Source organism: Petaurus breviceps, unplaced genomic scaffold (genome assembly GCF_028583685.1).
Source record: "Petaurus breviceps papuanus isolate PSGF00001 unplaced genomic scaffold, PetGlider_PUasm1.0 355, whole genome shotgun sequence".
NCBI classification, from domain to species: domain Eukaryota; kingdom Metazoa; phylum Chordata; class Mammalia; order Diprotodontia; family Petauridae; genus Petaurus; species Petaurus breviceps.
This window is the reverse complement of record NW_027186289.1, coordinates 1,715,385-1,733,239: the sequence shown is the minus strand read 5'-3', so window position 1 is coordinate 1,733,239 and position 17,855 is coordinate 1,715,385. Positions and strand designations below refer to the sequence as shown.

The 17,855-nt window shown below is 45.0% G+C and overlaps 2 protein-coding genes and 1 pseudogene across 2 annotated transcripts in view; 2 read left to right on the top strand and 1 right to left on the bottom strand.

The window, feature by feature from the left end:
• Positions 1 to 9,936, bottom strand: part of LOC138168165 (zinc finger protein 3-like) — a 220,635-nt gene extending 210,699 nt beyond the window's left edge. Inside the window, 3 exon segments of the mRNA XM_069097211.1 lie at positions 892 to 1,916; positions 3,855 to 3,981; positions 9,817 to 9,936. Of these exon segments, the coding sequence (XP_068953312.1) occupies positions 892 to 1,916; positions 3,855 to 3,981; positions 9,817 to 9,936 (1,272 nt within the window).
• The window catches only part of LOC138168138 (zinc finger protein 665-like), a 552,079-nt pseudogene that overhangs the window by 66,833 nt on the left and 467,391 nt on the right, over positions 1 to 17,855 (top strand).
• Positions 1 to 17,855, top strand: part of LOC138168139 (zinc finger protein 665-like) — a 176,365-nt gene that overhangs the window by 64,959 nt on the left and 93,551 nt on the right.

The following is a 17,855-nucleotide window of genomic DNA, read 5'->3' as shown; positions in this document are numbered from 1 at the left end:
CTGATTACATTCAAAAGGCTTCTCTCCAGTGTGGATTCTCTGATGTTCAGCAAGACTCTGCCTCACTATAAAAGCCTTTCCACATTGATTACATTCAAAAGGTTTCTCTCCACTGTGATTTCTCTGATGTGCAGCAAGATTGCCTCGGTATGTGAAAGCCTTTCCACATTGATTGCATTCATAAGGTTTCTCACCAGTGTGGATTCTATGATGGGCAGCAAGATGGCACTTCTGTGTGAAAGCCTTTCCACAGTGATTACATTCAAAAGGTTTTTCTCCACTGTGGATTCTATGATGGGCAGCAAGATGGGAGCTTGTTCTGAAAGTCTTTCCACATTGATTACATTCAAAAGGTTTCTCTCCACTGTGGATTCTCTGATGGGCAACAAGTTTCTGCCTTGTTGTGAAAGCCTTTCCACATAGATTACATCCATACGGCTTCTCTCCCGTGTGGATTCTCTTATGTTCAGCAAGACTCTGCCTCATTATGAAAGCCTTTCCACATCGATTACATTCATAAGGTCTCTCTCCAGTGTGGATTCTCTGATGTGCAGAAAGATTGCTCCTGTTTGTGAAAGCCTTTCCACAGCAATTACATTCATAAGGTTTCTCTCCAGTGTGGATTCTATGATGGGCAGCAAGATGGTACCTCTCTAGGAAAGTCTTTCCACACTGATTACATTTAAAAGGTTTCTCTCCACTGTGGATTCTCTGATGGGCAGCAAGATGGAAGTTCATTCTGAAACTTTTCCCACATTGATTACATTCAAAAGGTTTCTCTCCACTGTGAATTCTCTGATGTGCAGCAAGAATCTGCCTGCTTGTGAAACCCTTCCCACATTGATTACATTCATAAGGTTTTTCTCCACTGTGGATTCTCTGATGTGCAACAAGCTGGGAGCTGGTTCTGAAAGTCTTTCCACATTGATTACATTCAAAAGGTTTCTCTCCACTGTGGATTCTCTGATGGGCAGCAAGGTGGGAGCTCTTTCTGAAAGCCTTTCCACACTGATTACATTCATAAGGCTTCTCTCCAGTGTGGACTCTCTTGTGGGCAGCAAGATGGGAGCTCTTTCTAAAAGTCTTTCCACAGTGACTACATTCAAAAGGTTTCTCTCCAGTATGGATTCTCTGATGGACAGCAAGATAGGAGCCCTTTCTGAAAGTCTTTCCACATTGATTACATTCAAAAACTTTATCTCCCATGTGGATTCTCTGATAGCCAATAAGGAAAGATTTATAGCAGATAGCATTCTCACATTCATAAAACTTCTCCTCAGTATGAATCTTATGAGTCCTATCAAGATCTGAGTTGCAACCAAAGGCCTTCTCACACTGAGGACTAGCATATCTTTTCACTCCAGGCTGAAATCTAGGCAGGCAAGGAAGAGTTGAGTGATGGGATGAGGCTGTTTCACATTCATTATATTCACCGGGCTCCTCTCTAATGGGAATTTGCTGATGAGGAATGAGCTTAAAGTTCTGACTTTTAGTATTTACAGAAAGACTTTCTCCGGTATCACTTTTCTGATCTCTCATGAGATCTGAACTCCAGTTCCAGGCCATTTCCCATTGATTACCTGGATACACTGTCATTTCAGGAGCCTTCTCATTGGACTGAAAAAGCCCTACTTGTTCAACAAAGCTTGTGCTATATTCACTATCCTGAAGACAGTCATTCCCTGAGGTCATTTCCTTATAATGATTTGCAACAGAAGACTGTCTGAATCTCTTTCCAATTTCATCAATTTCACAGTCACTCTTTGGATTTCTCTCTACCTTGATATTAGAGTCATGGATTTCTCTCAACATGAAGTCCCAGGGACCATCACTCATGAATCTCTGTAGGTCATGTTTTTCCAAAAAAATTCCAAGATTTCTAGTCACTTCATTTACTTCAAACTTGGTCTCTACATCTGAAGAAAACAAACAATTAAATAAATATACACCAAAAGATATACACACATAAGTATATGTAATAGCAATGATTAATTGGGACTTATGTGGTTCATTACCTTCTCATCAATCTAAATGCAACAAAACTTTAGGTACTCTCAGAGCAAATATTGGCATAGAATAAATGGCATCATAGTAAGAAGAAGAAACAGGCAGGCTGACAAGAGTGACAAAGGAGGTGTACACCCCAGAGGGCTGGACCTATCAGAGACTCATTCACTCCAAGCTAAACATTCACTTTCAACAAAAGCAGCAGCCCTACAAGGCAAGATGGCTCCCAGATTCAATGCCAACAGATTAGAGGGATTCTCCATGGGAGAACAGTTTGTCACTAACTTGGAGAGAAAACTGAGCCAACACAGGGTTTGCAGCATTCCAGCAGAAAAGAAGTGAGGAGCCTTCAGAGATCTGTTGTAGAACACCTCATTTACTCATCTGGGCCATAACACTTATAAACGTCATTGATGAAAATGATGAGGACACGTAAAACATATTAAAGAAAGAATGAAAACTCTGTAGGGTCTGCCGGTCCCTGGGTTCGTTTCCACAGCTGCACTCCCAGGAATTATATACTTTGAAAACTATTCCACAAATTGTCACGAAACCACGTTTTTACCATATCGGGTAGTAAGCGCGCCTTAGAGAAACTGACCATTTGGCCCCTAATAGGGCTGCTTATAGCCCATCACGGGTTTTCAGTGGCGCTTACATCATGTGGATTCACGTGCCATTGAAATAAACTATTTCTACCTCTTTGACAAATTAATTTAAAAAATTTTTTTTGAATTTATGTAATGAAAAAAGCATTTCAGTAACATAGTTATATAAAAAAGATCATTGTACATGAAACTGCTAGTCTACTCTGGACAGCTTCCTATTCCTTTTGAATTGGGAACAGAATGATCATGTCAATGTCTTGTTTTTTCTCCCTTCCCTCAGAGCTGGCCACCGTTACATACAAATAGGTGTGAATGTGTGTGTGTGTGTTTGTGTGTATAGTTTCAGACACACTGCTTTCCAGTTTTCCCAACAATATTTTACTAAATAAATGAATTCTTATCCCAAAATATCAAGTCTCTGCACTTCCAAATACAAGCTTATTATGTTTACTTGCCAGTGTAGGCATACATTCTTCTGTTGCTCTGTTTTTCCATTTCTTACCCAGTACCAGAGAGTTTTGATACTTACTGTATTACAATAGAGCATAAGATCTGGTACTGTTAAACCTCTGTCCTTGACATTTTTTTCCATTATTTCCTTTGATATACATTCTTGACTTTTGGTTTTCCCAAATGAATTTTCTTACTATTTTATCTAATTGAGTAAAAAATAATTTTGGTAATTTTATTGGAATGGTATTGAATATATAAATCAGTCTGGATAAAATCGTCATTTTTATTACATTAGTCCTGCCTACCCATGAGTGATGAAAGGTTCCCCAATTATCTAAACCTCATTTTATTTGTTTATAAAGGTTTTTACAATTTGTTTTATATAGTTCCTGTTTTTGTTTTGGCAGTTGGGCTCCCGGATAGTTTATACTGTCTGGAGTTTGAGGCAATTTGTTTTCTTCCTTTAAGGGGATTCTTGGAGAGCCAAGTATTTCCTGTCCTATGATGCCACCTTGCCAGAATTCCCTCCCATTCTTTTTAGTATCACATTTTCAGTGAAGTTGTTAGACACCTTCACAGAGGAGATATGGCATCAAGGTATGACATGAATTTGCTAGAAAAGTTGACAAGCCAAGACCAAAGTGGATGTAGGGTTGGTGTACACAGAAGACTGTGCACTCAATATAGTTTCGAGGCTGAGATATGCCAATATGGATCCATTCTCTGCCACTTGTGCTAATTTTGCCTGACAATTAATATCAAGAAAAGAAAGGAAATGGTCCTTACCCAGGGACAGCAGGTTCTGGACATTCTCCAGCATGACCTCCTTGTACAGCTCTTTCTGAGAAGGGTCCAAGAGGCCCCACTCCTCCTCGGTGAAGTCCACAGCCACATCCTGGAATGTCACCAACTCCTAAACCATCAAGTCACATGATTTAGAGCTGAAAGAGAGACTCCAGAATTCAACTAGTCCAACCCTCATCAGCTTAGAAGAGGAAACTGAATGAAGAGAAGGGATTTTCCTACAGCTCATATAACCTTTGTGAGTGTTATAGTCAAAACTTGAAATCAGTTATTAAGATCTCAATGGAATATTGCATTGGAGAAAAGCATTTTGCATTTGAAGTGAGAATCATGATGGAAAAATAAAAGCTAGAAAAATGTCTTACTAGACAATGCTTTTCCTGATGGAATTAGGAACAAGATATGTGCTCTATGAGTGATGCACAAGGATCTGTGGAGGAGATAGGGAGGTCATGTGTCCTAAGTGACATATTAAGAATATTCCATGAAAAGAATTCTAAGGAGAGATTTCTCACAATTTGACCTCAACTGAGTGTTATGAAACCATTTGCAGCCAAGTGCAGAAGAGTTCTCTATTTTTATACTGAGTGTTGAGATGACCCTGGGTATGATGAGTCATACTCAGACATCTGTTTTGCTTTACGATTGCTTTCAATTGTTCATGGAACATTCATTCATCTTAATATTTAATTATAGAGAAATAAGAATAACTATGTGGGGAAAGAAGGCTTCCTTCCTTCATTAAAAATGTAAAATTTTATCAAGTGGGGTTAGAGATTGAACTAATGTATAAGAAAGACATTGACAGTTCATGAAAAATAAATTATTTCAACATTCTGCTACAAGTCTAGAACACTGGGGTGAGGGTTAGGGAATCAAAAGAATAAGTCAAGAGACAGACTGATGGTGATTGGACAAGAAAGTGGCCACTTCTTCACATCCTTGGATTCCAATCTGCTGCATGCAAAACAGGTGTTCAGCCAAAGTGCTTGGGATCTGATCCTTTTCATTTCTAGCAGAATGGTATGACTCCCTGTTTAAGAAGTTGGATTATTGTGCAGCAATTCTCTTTCTTGTAGATTAAAATCTCTTCACATTTTCAGCATTTTGATTTCATAGAAGACTTCTGATTTATCTTGTGTTGATATTTTTTCTTCATGTGTATTATTGAACTTCTGAGCAATTAAAGAATATTTTAGTCTTTTCCTGGTATTTTTTAGATTCCCAAGAATTTACATTTCTTTTTGTTAGGTGTTCTGAGTCATGCCTCTTCATTCCATTCTTTTCATGATGTGGACAATCACTACAGGAAGGCCATGCTTTTCTTCATCTCTGGAATCCCTAACTTGCCCTTACCAGAGGCCCTTGCCCATCTCTTTCCTCCCCATCCTCCCACATTCTCTCTTCCCCACCACGGGCTGAGCTCATGGCCTCCAAACACCTACATGAGAAGAGGGTCAGCTCACACATCTCCACACTTGCACCTTGTGCCCTACTCTGGAACGTCTCACTGACTTTGCCAGCCTGTCCCGGTGGCTTCTGCCCAAAATCTCTTCCTGTGGTATATTTATCTTCCCACTGCAAAGGTAATCTCTATGGGGACAGAACAGTCTTTATTCTTTTGTATTTGGATCCCTGAGCCTTAACACAGTGCGTGACATCATTGTTGTTTTAGTTGTATCTGACCATTTTTGACTCCATTGGAGATTTTCTAAGAGAAATGGTTTGCCTTTTCCTGCTCATGCTCATTTTAAAAATGATGAACTGAGGCAAACAGAGTTAATTGACTTAAGTGACTCAGGATCACACAGCTAGTAAGTGTCTGAGGCCAGATTTAGACTCATACCCAGGAGCCTTCCTGATTCCAAGCCCAGAGCTCTACCTACTTGCTGCCCTCTACTCACTCCTTAACCCTTTACACAGCTTAGCGTTCATCCTTCCTTTCTCTCTGCAAACTGAGCATTGATACTTTAATGGCCAAATCTGACAGACTTGTCCGGTAAAATTTGGATTCAGTTAAAAAGCCGCATTTATGAATCCAGAAGGTCACAGGTGCCCCACCCCTGCTCCAGACTGATTGTATTCAGACACCAGGAGAGAGTCATTTTGTTCCAATGATGTTCTTCACTCTTATCTTTATAATCTCTGAACAGATGGCCTTAACACCCAATTTTAAGAGTATTTTGCATGAATTTATGACCTTCTGATAGAGGGTAAAACATCCCAAGTATCCATGTGACTTTTAGAGGAGATCATATCATAAATTAGTTTAGGACAAACTCAGGTCCATTTGCTGCCAGGACCTCAAAATATAGGGCTCACTCCTGTGGATTAGTATACTGCCAGAGGTTTTTTTTTTTTTAAAGCAATTGGGGTTAAGTAACTTGCTCAAGGTTACACAGCCAGGTGTTTCTGGGTGGGTGCTAAGTGTCTGAGCCAGGATTCAATCCCCAGGTCATCCCAACATTGGGGCCGGTGCTCTTACTCGCTGTGTTACCTGGCTGCCCCGGTTTGGTTTTTTTTTTTTTCCTTTTGGAGGGCAATTGGGGTTAAGTAACTTGCCCAAAGTTACACAGCTAGTTTTTTTTTTGTGTGTGGGTGTTAAGTGTCCAAGGCCAGAACTGATTCTGGGCTGGAGCTCTTACTCACTGCGCCACCTAGCCGCCCATGCCAGAGTTTTCTTGTGGCAGTCTTTCTACTCAGAAGCAGAAGGGACTCAGTCCCCAGATAGAATGAAGCAGGGAGAATGGGAGTTGATGGACAGATGAGGGAAGAGGAGCTTTCATGCGGAACCAGTGTTTTGCATTTTGATTCAGGTAGAATGTGAGCCTTGGAGTGGAAGTGGGTGCACCAGGGCTAGGGCAAGGTAGAAGAGGGGTCCGCATTGCAGCTGATGGAGACCAGGAATAGGAGTAGAGAAGAAGGCAGAGGCTTGAGTTTCTAGCCATGAAAGTGAATGGAGAAACAGGATGATCCTGGGGCCTCAGGACTGAGGCAGAAAGAGACTGGTGGACCTTCTCAGAAAGGCCTCGGTTCTCTGAGGCCCATAGGGCCTTCTGCTTTATATATGGCCCACATTTCTAAGGCAACTTTTGCCTTTGTCTCCTCCTCCTGGCAGACTCCCTGGCTGGAATAAACAGTCCTTTTCCCTGAGATAAATATATCTCCTAAAAATGCAGTGCTGGGCTTGCAGTTCCCAGGTAGGACTGAGCCAGGAGGTCAGAAAGGTCAGATGGCCTACCTGTACTGTGACTGACTAGCCTTCAAAGACCAAGAAGTAGTCTTTTGATGCCACCTTCAGGCCATGATTCCTGCTTCAATGAGCCCTCCAGAGCGTGTCTCTCTCCCTCCCCCCCTCCCCCATCAGGCCTTCTCACCTGATTGGAGAGAGTTCACCTCAACCAGCCCAAGCCGTGTCCCCTCAATGCTGCTCTCTGGTCACACACACCCCAACCCCAGCTCCCCCCTTCCTGCCAATCCATTTCCTTCTTTAACTCTGGGAAGCACACTCACATCTTTGGCACTCATATTCACCAAAGCTGATCACTGAGGCTTTCACATGGCAAGTGGGCAATGGTTTTTATAAGTGAATTTTTGAGAAACTATGACTGACTCCTTATACTGGCTGTTCTGAGGTCAGTGTCCTTGGTGTCCCCTTCAGTACCTCCCTTCTCCCAGTCTCTGAGAAAACTCACAGGACTCACTTCCTTTTCTGTTATTCTGTCTAAGAAGGCACAAAGGGCTTAGCAAATGATGATGAATTACCTGCTTAAATAAGCAGCTGCCATTTTCTTTGGAAGTAGCCATGCTAAAGAACTTTGTAACAGACCTTCCTGACTCTATCTCTATCTCCACATTTCTTTTCTTTTCATAAAAATGTCCTTTCCCTCTCTCTGTCCCCTAACCTCATCTTACCCCAAACATCTTTGTAAGGCTGCCTACAACACCTCAGGGTTCCTACCCAAAGGGAGGGTCATGTAGCTCAGGAGGAGATCCAACTCTGGCCTCTGTGGAACTGTGAGATACACATGTTCATCAGGGAGCCTGTCACATTCTTGAGTGGATCAATGAACCACAGTTTACTGTATGTCTGTGACCTGTGCTCCCTTTTTCGGCCTGTCCCTGGCAAGGACCCTAACAATTGTCACAATAGGATTAAATGAGACAATATTTATATGGCTCTTGGGACACAGCTGCTCCCATGCCACCAGCCCCTCAACCCTTTCCAGTCCATTCCACCTTGGTCCTCTTCTCTCTGCCCCAGAGACACCTGCCTCCTGGCTGACCCTTGACCCAGCCCCTCCAGCCCCTGACCCTGAGCCTTCCCAATGGCTGTGTCTCACACTTGGAATGTCCTCCCCCCTCACCTCGGCCTCCTGGCTTCCTTTACATCTCAGGTAACATCTCCCCTGAAAATAAGCTGTTCTGGTCCCTTCCCTCTCATGGCGCCTCCCTCCATTCTGTACAGAGCTCGTCTGCACACAGATGATGACATATTTTCTCCCAATCAGACTGAGCTCATGGAGAGCAGGGCCTGTCATTTTTTAAAAGTTCTTTGCACAACCAATCCGTTAGCACAGTGCTTGGCACAGAGGAGCCACTCTCTAAATGCTTACTGACTGGACCCAAGAAATGGTAATTGGGAAACATTCAGAAAGACCAGGGAAGACTTGTGTGGCCTGAGGCAGGCCATGAGCAGAACCAGGAGGACAATTTCTGCTCTGCTGACAAAAGGACAACCTGAGTCTAGCAGGATGAAGCTTCCTTGGCTCTCTCTGATTCCACCTTTGCTGATGGTGATCAGGTCTGTGGATGGACTGCACTCACCTAGCACTTCTGGGACATGACAGGGAGCCTGGACAAGCAGTAGGGGCAAGGCCCAGAGCCAAGGCTTGGAGGGAGGCCTGCTCCTGACAAGCCTGGAGGACAGTCAGCGACAGGCCAGATGGGGAAGATGAGGCCCAATGGAAAGGCCAGTCAGAAGTGGGGGGGGAAGGCCCCTCATTCAGACCTACCTGGCACCTGCAGGTGCAGGGCTGACTCCCAGAAGGCAGAGAGATCTCAGCTTCAAGGGAAGAAGGCACAGAGACCTTGGATCCACAGGGAGAAGGCAGAAAGATTTCAGCTCCAAGGGTTTCTGCTTCCTGCCAATCAACCCTGGGGCAGTCTTCCTAATCCCTAGAGTCCTGCCCTCCTCTGCCTGCCCTTTCAGAATCAAATTATGATTTGCCAGTCTGTGTCTCCTAATGAAATTCATTAGTCAGATGCCTGCTTAATGGCATTGTTTCTGGCCTGCTGTTTCTGTCATTCTCAGAGCACAGACTGGCTCAGTAACATCCTGCTAACAGGTCCATCTTCTGCCAGGAACCCTCTGCCGCCATGCCCTCCACCCCACCCAGGATGGATGTTCCTCAGGGACAGAGGCTTTATTTCTCTCCCTTCACAGAGTGCTTTGTGCTTTCCCTCAGCATGCACACACACGTCTTAGTACACAGGTGTGTGTGGGAGCCAGCATGAAGCAATGGCAAACAACCCACTGCCCACTGGCCTGAGATTCCTGAGTCCTGGGTTCAGATCCCACCCCTGCCAGTTATTACCTGTCACTGGAATCAAGTCACAGTCACTGCCAGGGCCTCAACTGGGGAGACAGGAAGGCCCTTCTAGGACCCCAAGCATGTGACAAGCTTTGCCAATTTAACATTCCTTCACTAAGGCTTCATTCACATTCACTGGGCCTTCATCTGAATCCCTGGAAGGAAAATGTGGATGGAATCAGGAAGTCCATTATAGTCTCAGACACTGGCTGAATCTGCAACCCAGGGCAGGTCACTTCATCTCTGGCTGCCTCATTTTCCCCTTCTGTAAAAGGGGATTAAGCTTCCTTGGCTCTCTTGGATTCCACCTTGGCTGATGCTGGTCAGGTCTGTGGATGGACTTCACTCACCTGGGATGAGGGTCTCTGGGCCCTAGGGGCCATTCTCCTTGGTCTCTCTCCTAGGACTAGGCGTTGGTCCACAGCAAGCTGACCTGGGGAAGGAAAAGAACCTCAGGGTGGAAGAAACATTGACTTGATTTCTCTTCCTAGGAAAGATGCTGGAGTGACTGAAGGTGAACTCTCAGAGCAGGTACAAAGGCCCTGCCCTGCCCTCAGGGGAGAGGCTCCACCAGGGGGGCAGGGCAGCAGGGAGAGTCAGGTTTGGAAGTGAACTTCTGTAGTAGCAAGTACCCCAGCGTCCCCAGGGTGGCTGATCGCACAGGTTCTTAGATCTGCTTTGATAAAGGAAAGCAACTCAAAATGGGTTAACAAGCTTACTTTAATCAGTCAAACATATATCGTTTACGTCATTCAGGGGAAAAAGGTCAGCACCCTGAACTTCAAAGTATACAGGCAGAATAATCAAGACAGAAACAGATCAAGTAGACAGCTTTCCAAACTGTTCAGCCATTACATCCATACCCAGTCAACATCTGGGTTTCAACATCTGGGCTTTTTCAAAGCCGGGGGGCTCAGGACAACGGCTTCCCATAATCCATATCAAATCACAGAACACTTCTCAAAGTGAGCTCCAAAACAAAGCCTCACATCAGGGCTTATATAGCCTTCTCCTGGCTCAGAGAATGTAACAACCTTATTGACCCACTGGCCAATCAAGAAGTATCTACTGAAAAACAAGCCTCCCACCCCAGGCTCCAGGTGCACTTTAGCCTAGGGGCAGGGAAGATCTTTAAATTTGCATTCCCATTACAACTTCTGAGCAGGAAGAGGACCTGCCACCCTCCTCAACTACTTCTTTTTGGCCTCATGCCCCTCCCCCATCCTCCTAGAAGGACCCAGGAGCAGAAGGGGCTTGGGAGCCCAGATGGGAGGAGACCAGTTAGAGCCTCAATGGCTCCAGACCCAGAGCTCTGCCTCCACCTGATACTGTGGGTGAGACGTAGATCAGGCAGCTGTGACCCAATGGTAAAACTGGGGATGGCAACTATCAACAGAACTTTACTGTACAGGTTTCTAACATGGGAAGGACCAGAGGCAAAACTTAGCTGGTCAGATGCAGTTGTGCCAGCAATCCAGGAGGGGTTTAATTAATTCCTTTCAGAGTAGGGGAGGAGATTTGAAAATCTGAAGTCCTCACCTTCTGGGACCTTATATGGCAATGGGGAGGGGGGGGCAGGGAGGGACTCTGGTTGAAAATGTTCCTGGGCTGGGCTGTGAAGCCTTAGGGATGACACTTATCCTTCAGCTACTGGAGCAGAAGGCAATAACACCTTGGTTCCCATTTCCTCAACTGGAGAGGAAAGGGAAAGTTTGGGGATGAAAAATAAAGCCGAAAGGAGTATATACACCTTCTTACTCACTTCTCTACAGATTTATATTGTCACCTATTTACACATATTTCTACATACCTGCTTGGCTTGTGGTAAAACTTACTGCTCAGTTGAGAATTAAGAACTTTTTTGGAAGGGGAGGCCAGGTGGCCCAGTGAGTAAGAATGCTGGCCCTGGCGTCGGGAGACCTGGGATTGGTTCCGGCCTCAGATACTTGGCACCCACACAAAATAACTGACCATGTAACCTTGAGCAAGTTACTTAACCCCAATTGCTTAAAAAAAAAGAACTTTTTTAGAGTTTTTCAAGGGAACTCAGGGATTTTAAGGACATCCTAACAATGGCTTTCTAACCATGGGAACCACCAGGGTAAATACAAAGCCTGTGAAGGAGCATCACAAAGGAGCAGAAGCCAAAAGTCCAGTTTGGTAGCTCAGTGCTGACAAAGAGGAACTGTGTGTAACCAACTTGGAAGATATCTGGGCTCAGGTTCTGAAGAGCTGTGAAATAGCAAACAGATGCATCTATAATTGCACATAGATATTGTGGGAGGCACTGGAATTTACTGAGTGAAAGTGATGAGGGGAGGACTGAACTTTAGACCTGTAGAGATCTGTCACCTTTGGCATAAATTTTCCCCCAATGCTTATTAAGTTAGTTAAGTTCCTGGACAGGTCCTTTGAGTGGAGGTGGCCCATATAGGCAGTACTGCTTACTTGGCCCCATAAAAAAGAATTCTTTCTGTAGCCAGTATTCCAATGTGGTTCAGCAAAACAGCAGAAGGGACAGGGACAGATAGTTCTTGAGAGAAAAAACTGAAAGGCAAAAATAGACACCAAAACTGCAATACTTGGAGATGACAATATACCACCTTCAGACTTAGATAAATTAAAAGGATGAACAGAAGATTTAACACCTAATGTGCTATTGGGAAAGGGAGCTAAGACAGAGCAGAGTCAGGAATGGCTTCTAGGTTGCTAATGTGGAAGAAATAAACTGAATTTGGGGGAAATAGCTTCTCTCCAGAAAGAGTTACCTCAGATATCAAAGAAACTGAGCTTCTTTACAGGTTTATGAAAACAGAGACAGAGCCTCAGTTGTACCTTTTTTCACAGCACAAGCCCACTGATTTTATCTTGAAGAGACCTCCAATAACTGGGAAGTCCCCACCAAGATATTCTGAGGGAATTAACTAGAGACCTACCTCCCCTGGCCCCACCAGACATTCTGGGCAAGGGAAAACATCTCCACTGAAACAAACTTTCCAACACCTGAGACCAAGGTTAACATTCTCCTCAAACCCAAATCATCTGACCTCCTGTCTCTGTTACCCAACCACCCCAACAAGGAAAGTTCCTAGGACCTCTGGGCTAAGGAATTCCCCAACACTCATTTCAATTTGCTTAAAACAAGACACTATTTCTCCTTTGCACCACAGTGCAGAGTCTGGGACATATAGATGAGGAAACTGAAGCTAAGGGATCAAGTCACCTGACATGGCTGATGGGTATCTGAGGCAGGGATTGAACTTGAGTCTAGCTGACTGAGGTTCAGCACAAACCACTGTTACACCCAGCCAGTTCCCATTATGGAGATGATCGAGAATTAGTTACTGATAATAATTTCATATCAATTTAATAGCCCTTAATAAGACCCAAGGCCTGAAATATTCCTGGGGAAGGAAGGAGGTGGGCAGGGAGCAAAGGAGATCAGGTCAGATCAGAGGAACGATTTTCTAAGAGCTTATGGAGCCCTTGGTTATCAGTCCAACAAGGAGGAGAACCAAGCACAAGTGTTTATCCACCTTTATGCACCTTTAAAAGAATTTATGACTTGTCAAAGTGGGGCTGAAATGTGGAATGTAATCGGAGGCTGAGACCCACCTGGGTGGGTTTTAGGCATCTGGATACATTGGGAACCCTGCTACTCCCAGACAGTGGGAGCAGGGGAGGGAAATGTGAATCAGGGCAAGTTTTAAAAATTTGGGTATTTGCCTTAAACAAATGTGACTATGTTAGGTTACTCGCTCTTGCAAGAATGAAATTAAATGCCTTCCTGGGTTTATTAATATCTTATTCTTTTGCAAGCACATTTCTCACCAAGTCTCCTAGGGTCTTAGATTGAGAACGATCCTCAGAGATCACCAATGCCCCTGCCCCCTCAGCCAATAAGTTTGAAGAGGCCAATCAATCAATAAACATTGATTAAACAGAGGACAGAGTGCCTAGTCTGAAGTCAGAGTTAAGTTCATATTCCAACCTTGGACACTAGCTGTGTGACCCTGGATAAGTCACTTAACCCTATTTGCCTCAGGTTTTCCTTGTTTCTAAAATGAACTGGAGGAGATGACAAATCACTAGTATTTTTTCCAAGAACACCCACAAGTCCCAAAGAGTCAGGCATGATTGGAAACCTCTAAAATGGCCCCCCCTCCAATAAAATCCAGCATCTTTTATGTGCCAGGTTCTGTGCTAAGGTCAAAAAGGCTTCTGGGAATAATTTTTGAAAATAGGTCAGTGCTAGGGGGAAGGGAGGAGAGTATTTTCTGTTTGTTCATTTGAAGATGCTATGAGAGAATGACCAAAAGGCCAGAGCCTGTCCCTGAGAGAAGGGCAGAACACAGCACAGTGGAGAATAAAAAGACTCCACAGGAATAAAATCAGTCTGGGAAAATTGGATCAGGGGAGAAAGCTGGTGGTTGGATGGGGATTCATTCAGGTCCCAACAATGTGTCTAAAGGACTCTCCCAATGGAGCCCGGGCCCCAGCAAGGCTGAGGAGCTGTCCAAGGTAGGAGAGAAGCAGGGAACCAGGGAACTGAGCTGGGACAGAGGTGGTTTCACAGACTGGAGTCCACTTTTTAAGAGACCAGCTCTCAAAGGACCCTGGACTAGAACCAGAGGGGCTATTAGAGCTCTAGGCCCTCATTTTACCATGGAAGATAAAGGCCCAGAGCAGTCAATGACTGTCCAAGTTACTGGAACATTAAGGAACATTCAGGATTCCAGCCTGGGTCACAGATTTCTAGAGAGTTGCAATTCCACTATTATTTTCTGACATCCTTCCAATTCCAAAAGTCTATGAGTTTTTTCCTGAACTGATTTCCAGATCACAGAAAGGCACATATATTTTATACCTGAAAAGGGCTTAGTTTGAGGTTACCAAGTCCAGCCCCCTTATGTTACAGAGAAGAACATTGACATTCAGTGACTTACCAGTGAAGGCTAAGTGGGTAGAGCCCTGGACCAGGAGTCAGTTAGACCCCAGTTAAGAATCCTCTCTCTGACCTGTCTTAGCTAAGTCTCTGGGAAAGTCACTGCACCTGGCAGCCTCAATTTATTTATCTGTGAAATGGGAACAACAGCCCCTACATGGCAGGGCTGTTCTGAGGATCAAACCAGCTCATACATACAAAGCACTATACAGAGTCTATCAGTGGGGCCTGAGAAGCTGGATTTGAACCTAGGTCCTGATTCCAAAGGTAGAACTCTTCCCTAACTCTACCAGGCAGCCTTCTGACATGGGTGAGTTCGAGGAATGCAGGTAAAGTATTCTCTCTTGGTTAGAAGGGAGAAGGATTCTTGGGGAGGGGGGGGGCATGAGACTAAAAGAATTTTGAAGAGATGCTTCATTTCCTAGTCCTGAGATGGTCAGTCTACCTAAGGAGGTGGGGAATGTTGTGAAGAGAATAAGAGAGAGCTGAGATCTGGGTTTTTAGATAAATTTAGATGTGGATTTTTGATCAAGCGTGTCTGGAGTTTACACTAAAATCAGGAAGCCCTGTATTGGGGTGCAGACTGAGTTTATAAAGGTAAAAACCACAATTGGGGAGGGGAGCTCTCAGAAGCAGTGACATACAGAAGCCAAGAACAGCCACTGGTTGGATCTATAGCTCGGGCTAATTTGGGAATCATGGTGCAAGGGTACAGGGGCGTGACCTTCCTTGTGACAGGGGTCCCTCCTAGAACAGGGTGGAGGGCACAGGGGAAGTGGAATTCCCAAAATAGGCTGGGGTCATAGAACAGGCCAGGGTCATATTCTGGGTGAAGGGTGTGGGGGACCCTGCTTGGTCAGTATCCTGGAACAGGGTGGTCTCTTGCATGGGATAGACTTGCCCCATGATCTCTATATAACAGACATGCACCATAATCCTGATTCAAGGCTTACTGATTTAGGGCAGTTCTGACTTAAGGAAAGCTAAGGGAGCAGGGGACTATGCCTTGGGTGACTCTTAGCCAGGACTAGGCCTTTAAGCTGTTACAAGCAGTTACAGGATTTAGGATAAAGACAAAGACAAATATAAAGGGGCTTAATGGTGGGCTCCAAGTCAGGGGGCATGTGATTTGGGTTACCTTACAACAGGGAGAGGGCAGATACCTGGGGGGCTGCCAAGACCAGGGTTTGAGGGGGGCACCTGAGACCCAGACTTACTTTCTCTGGCCAAAGACTCCAGGTTCTTAGATGTCTTCTCAGTTTGGCTAAAGAGGTGAATGAAGAGAGATGGCATCTGCTCCCTGGAATCTGTCCTACAACCTTCCATAAGTCCCATTATCTACATCTCTTCCCCCTCCACCCATTTGCCTTCCTAGGGAGGCAAGGTTAAATAGGGCTCTGCCCAGATCTGTCTCCTCCCAGCCCAGGTGTGTGTGGGCAGGTAGGGAGAGGGTAGAATGTCCAGTCTAGGTTAGGTGGCCTGGGGTCAGAGCTGCTCCCCTCCCCCAATAACGGAGAAATGCCTCCAAGCAAATACCCCTTCTTACTTTGAATTGGAGGATCTGATTCCAGACCCTCCTATATCCCGGACTGAAGCATATTTAGGGCTCCCTAGAGAACTTAGTTATTCTTCATGCGGGAGGAGAGGAGACAAAGACCTATAGCCAGTTACCTTCCCCACTTACCCAAGATACCTTCTTCCCTATAATATATTAATGAATTGGAATCATTCACCTTTATACTCCACATTAAGCTTTCTCAATCAACATTTAACAAAAACGGCATCACCTCACCCCTGGACTATCGCAATAGCTGCTGGGGGAGGGGCTCTGCCTGCCTCTAGTCTCTCCCCATTCTGGTCCAGCCCCAAAGTCATTTTCCTAAAGTGCAGGTCTGACCAGGTCACCGCCCCTCTCCCACTCAATAAAGTCCAGTGGCTCCCTATTGCTTCCACAAACAAATACAAAACCCCCTGCTTGGCATCCATGTCCCAGCATGTCGTTTAGCCCTCTCCCACATTTCCAGTCATCTTACTCCTTTCTGCCCCACCTGTCCTCCTCCATCCAGTGACACTGGTCCCCTGGAGGTTTCGCTCACAAGACCCTCCATCTCTCTGGCAGGCCCTTTGCCTGGGACATTGTCCCTCCTCTATTCTGACCACTGAGCTTCCTGGCTTCCTTTAATCCTCCCTTTCCAACCCCTCTGTATCCCAGTGTTAATTATTTCCTATTTATGCTCCACATAGCTCACTATGTGAGCATCTGTATGTTGTCTCCCCCATGTGACTGGGGGCGCCCCGAGGGCAGGGACTGTCTTTTGCCTCTTTGTATCCCCTGTGTTTAGCACTGTGCCTGACACATTGTTCTTGGTCCATCTTGTTTGACCCTCCCTTTCCCTCTGGACCACAGCACACCAATCCACAGGATGTTCTTGGTGACTATTCTCAGGCAGTTTGCCATTCCCTTCTCCAGTGGGTTAAGGTCAAAGGGCTAAGTGACTTCCCCAGGGTCACACAGCTAGGAAGTGTCTGAGGCCAGATTTGAATTCAGGAAGATGCCTCTTCCTGACTCCAGTCCCCCAGTCTATACACTGCAACAGCTACAGTGGCCACTAATAGTTAGAGAAATCCAAATCCAAACAACTCTGAGTTTTCACCTCAGAGTGACCATGTTAGAACAAAGATGGTGTGAAAGTAAAAGGTGGAGGGGCTGTGCCAATCCAGGCCCACTCCATTGTTGGTGAAGATGTGGATTGTTCCCAGCACTCTGTAAAAACATGGAAATGTATGAAGAGACAGAAACATCTCTATATTGGGAGTCAGAGATGCCACTGGAGGGCATATATCCCAGCAAGGTCAATGACAGATGGAAGAACCCCACATATGCCCAAAATTTTCAGCAGTTTTTTTTCTAGCAGTAAAGACCTGAAAACCAAGCAAATGCCCATCAGTTTGGGAACTGAGAAATAACTTTTGGGCAGCTAGGTAGTGCAGGGGATAGGGTACTGTGCCTGGAATCAGGAGGACTTCAATTCAAATCTTGTCTCAGACATTTACTAGCTGTGTGGCCCTGGGCAAGTCACTTAACCCTATTTGCTTCAATTCCTCATCTACAAAATAGGCTGGAGAAGGAAATGGTAGTCCAACATCACTGGGAAGAAAACCCCACATGGAATCATGAAGAGTCACAAAGGTCACTCCTGAAATGACCCGATAGCAAGAACAAAGAAAGTTTCCTTACATGAATGCAATGGAATATGTTCCTGTGCCATAAGAAAGCTGAATACAGAGACCCCTGGGAAGGCCCCAAGTGACACAGCGGATAGAATGCTGGACCCAGAATCAGGGAGATGAGTTCAGATCCAGCCTTTGACACTTGCTGGTTCTGTCTCTTAATCTGTGTCTGCCTTAGTTCCTTCATCTGTAAAATCAGAATTATGACAACAG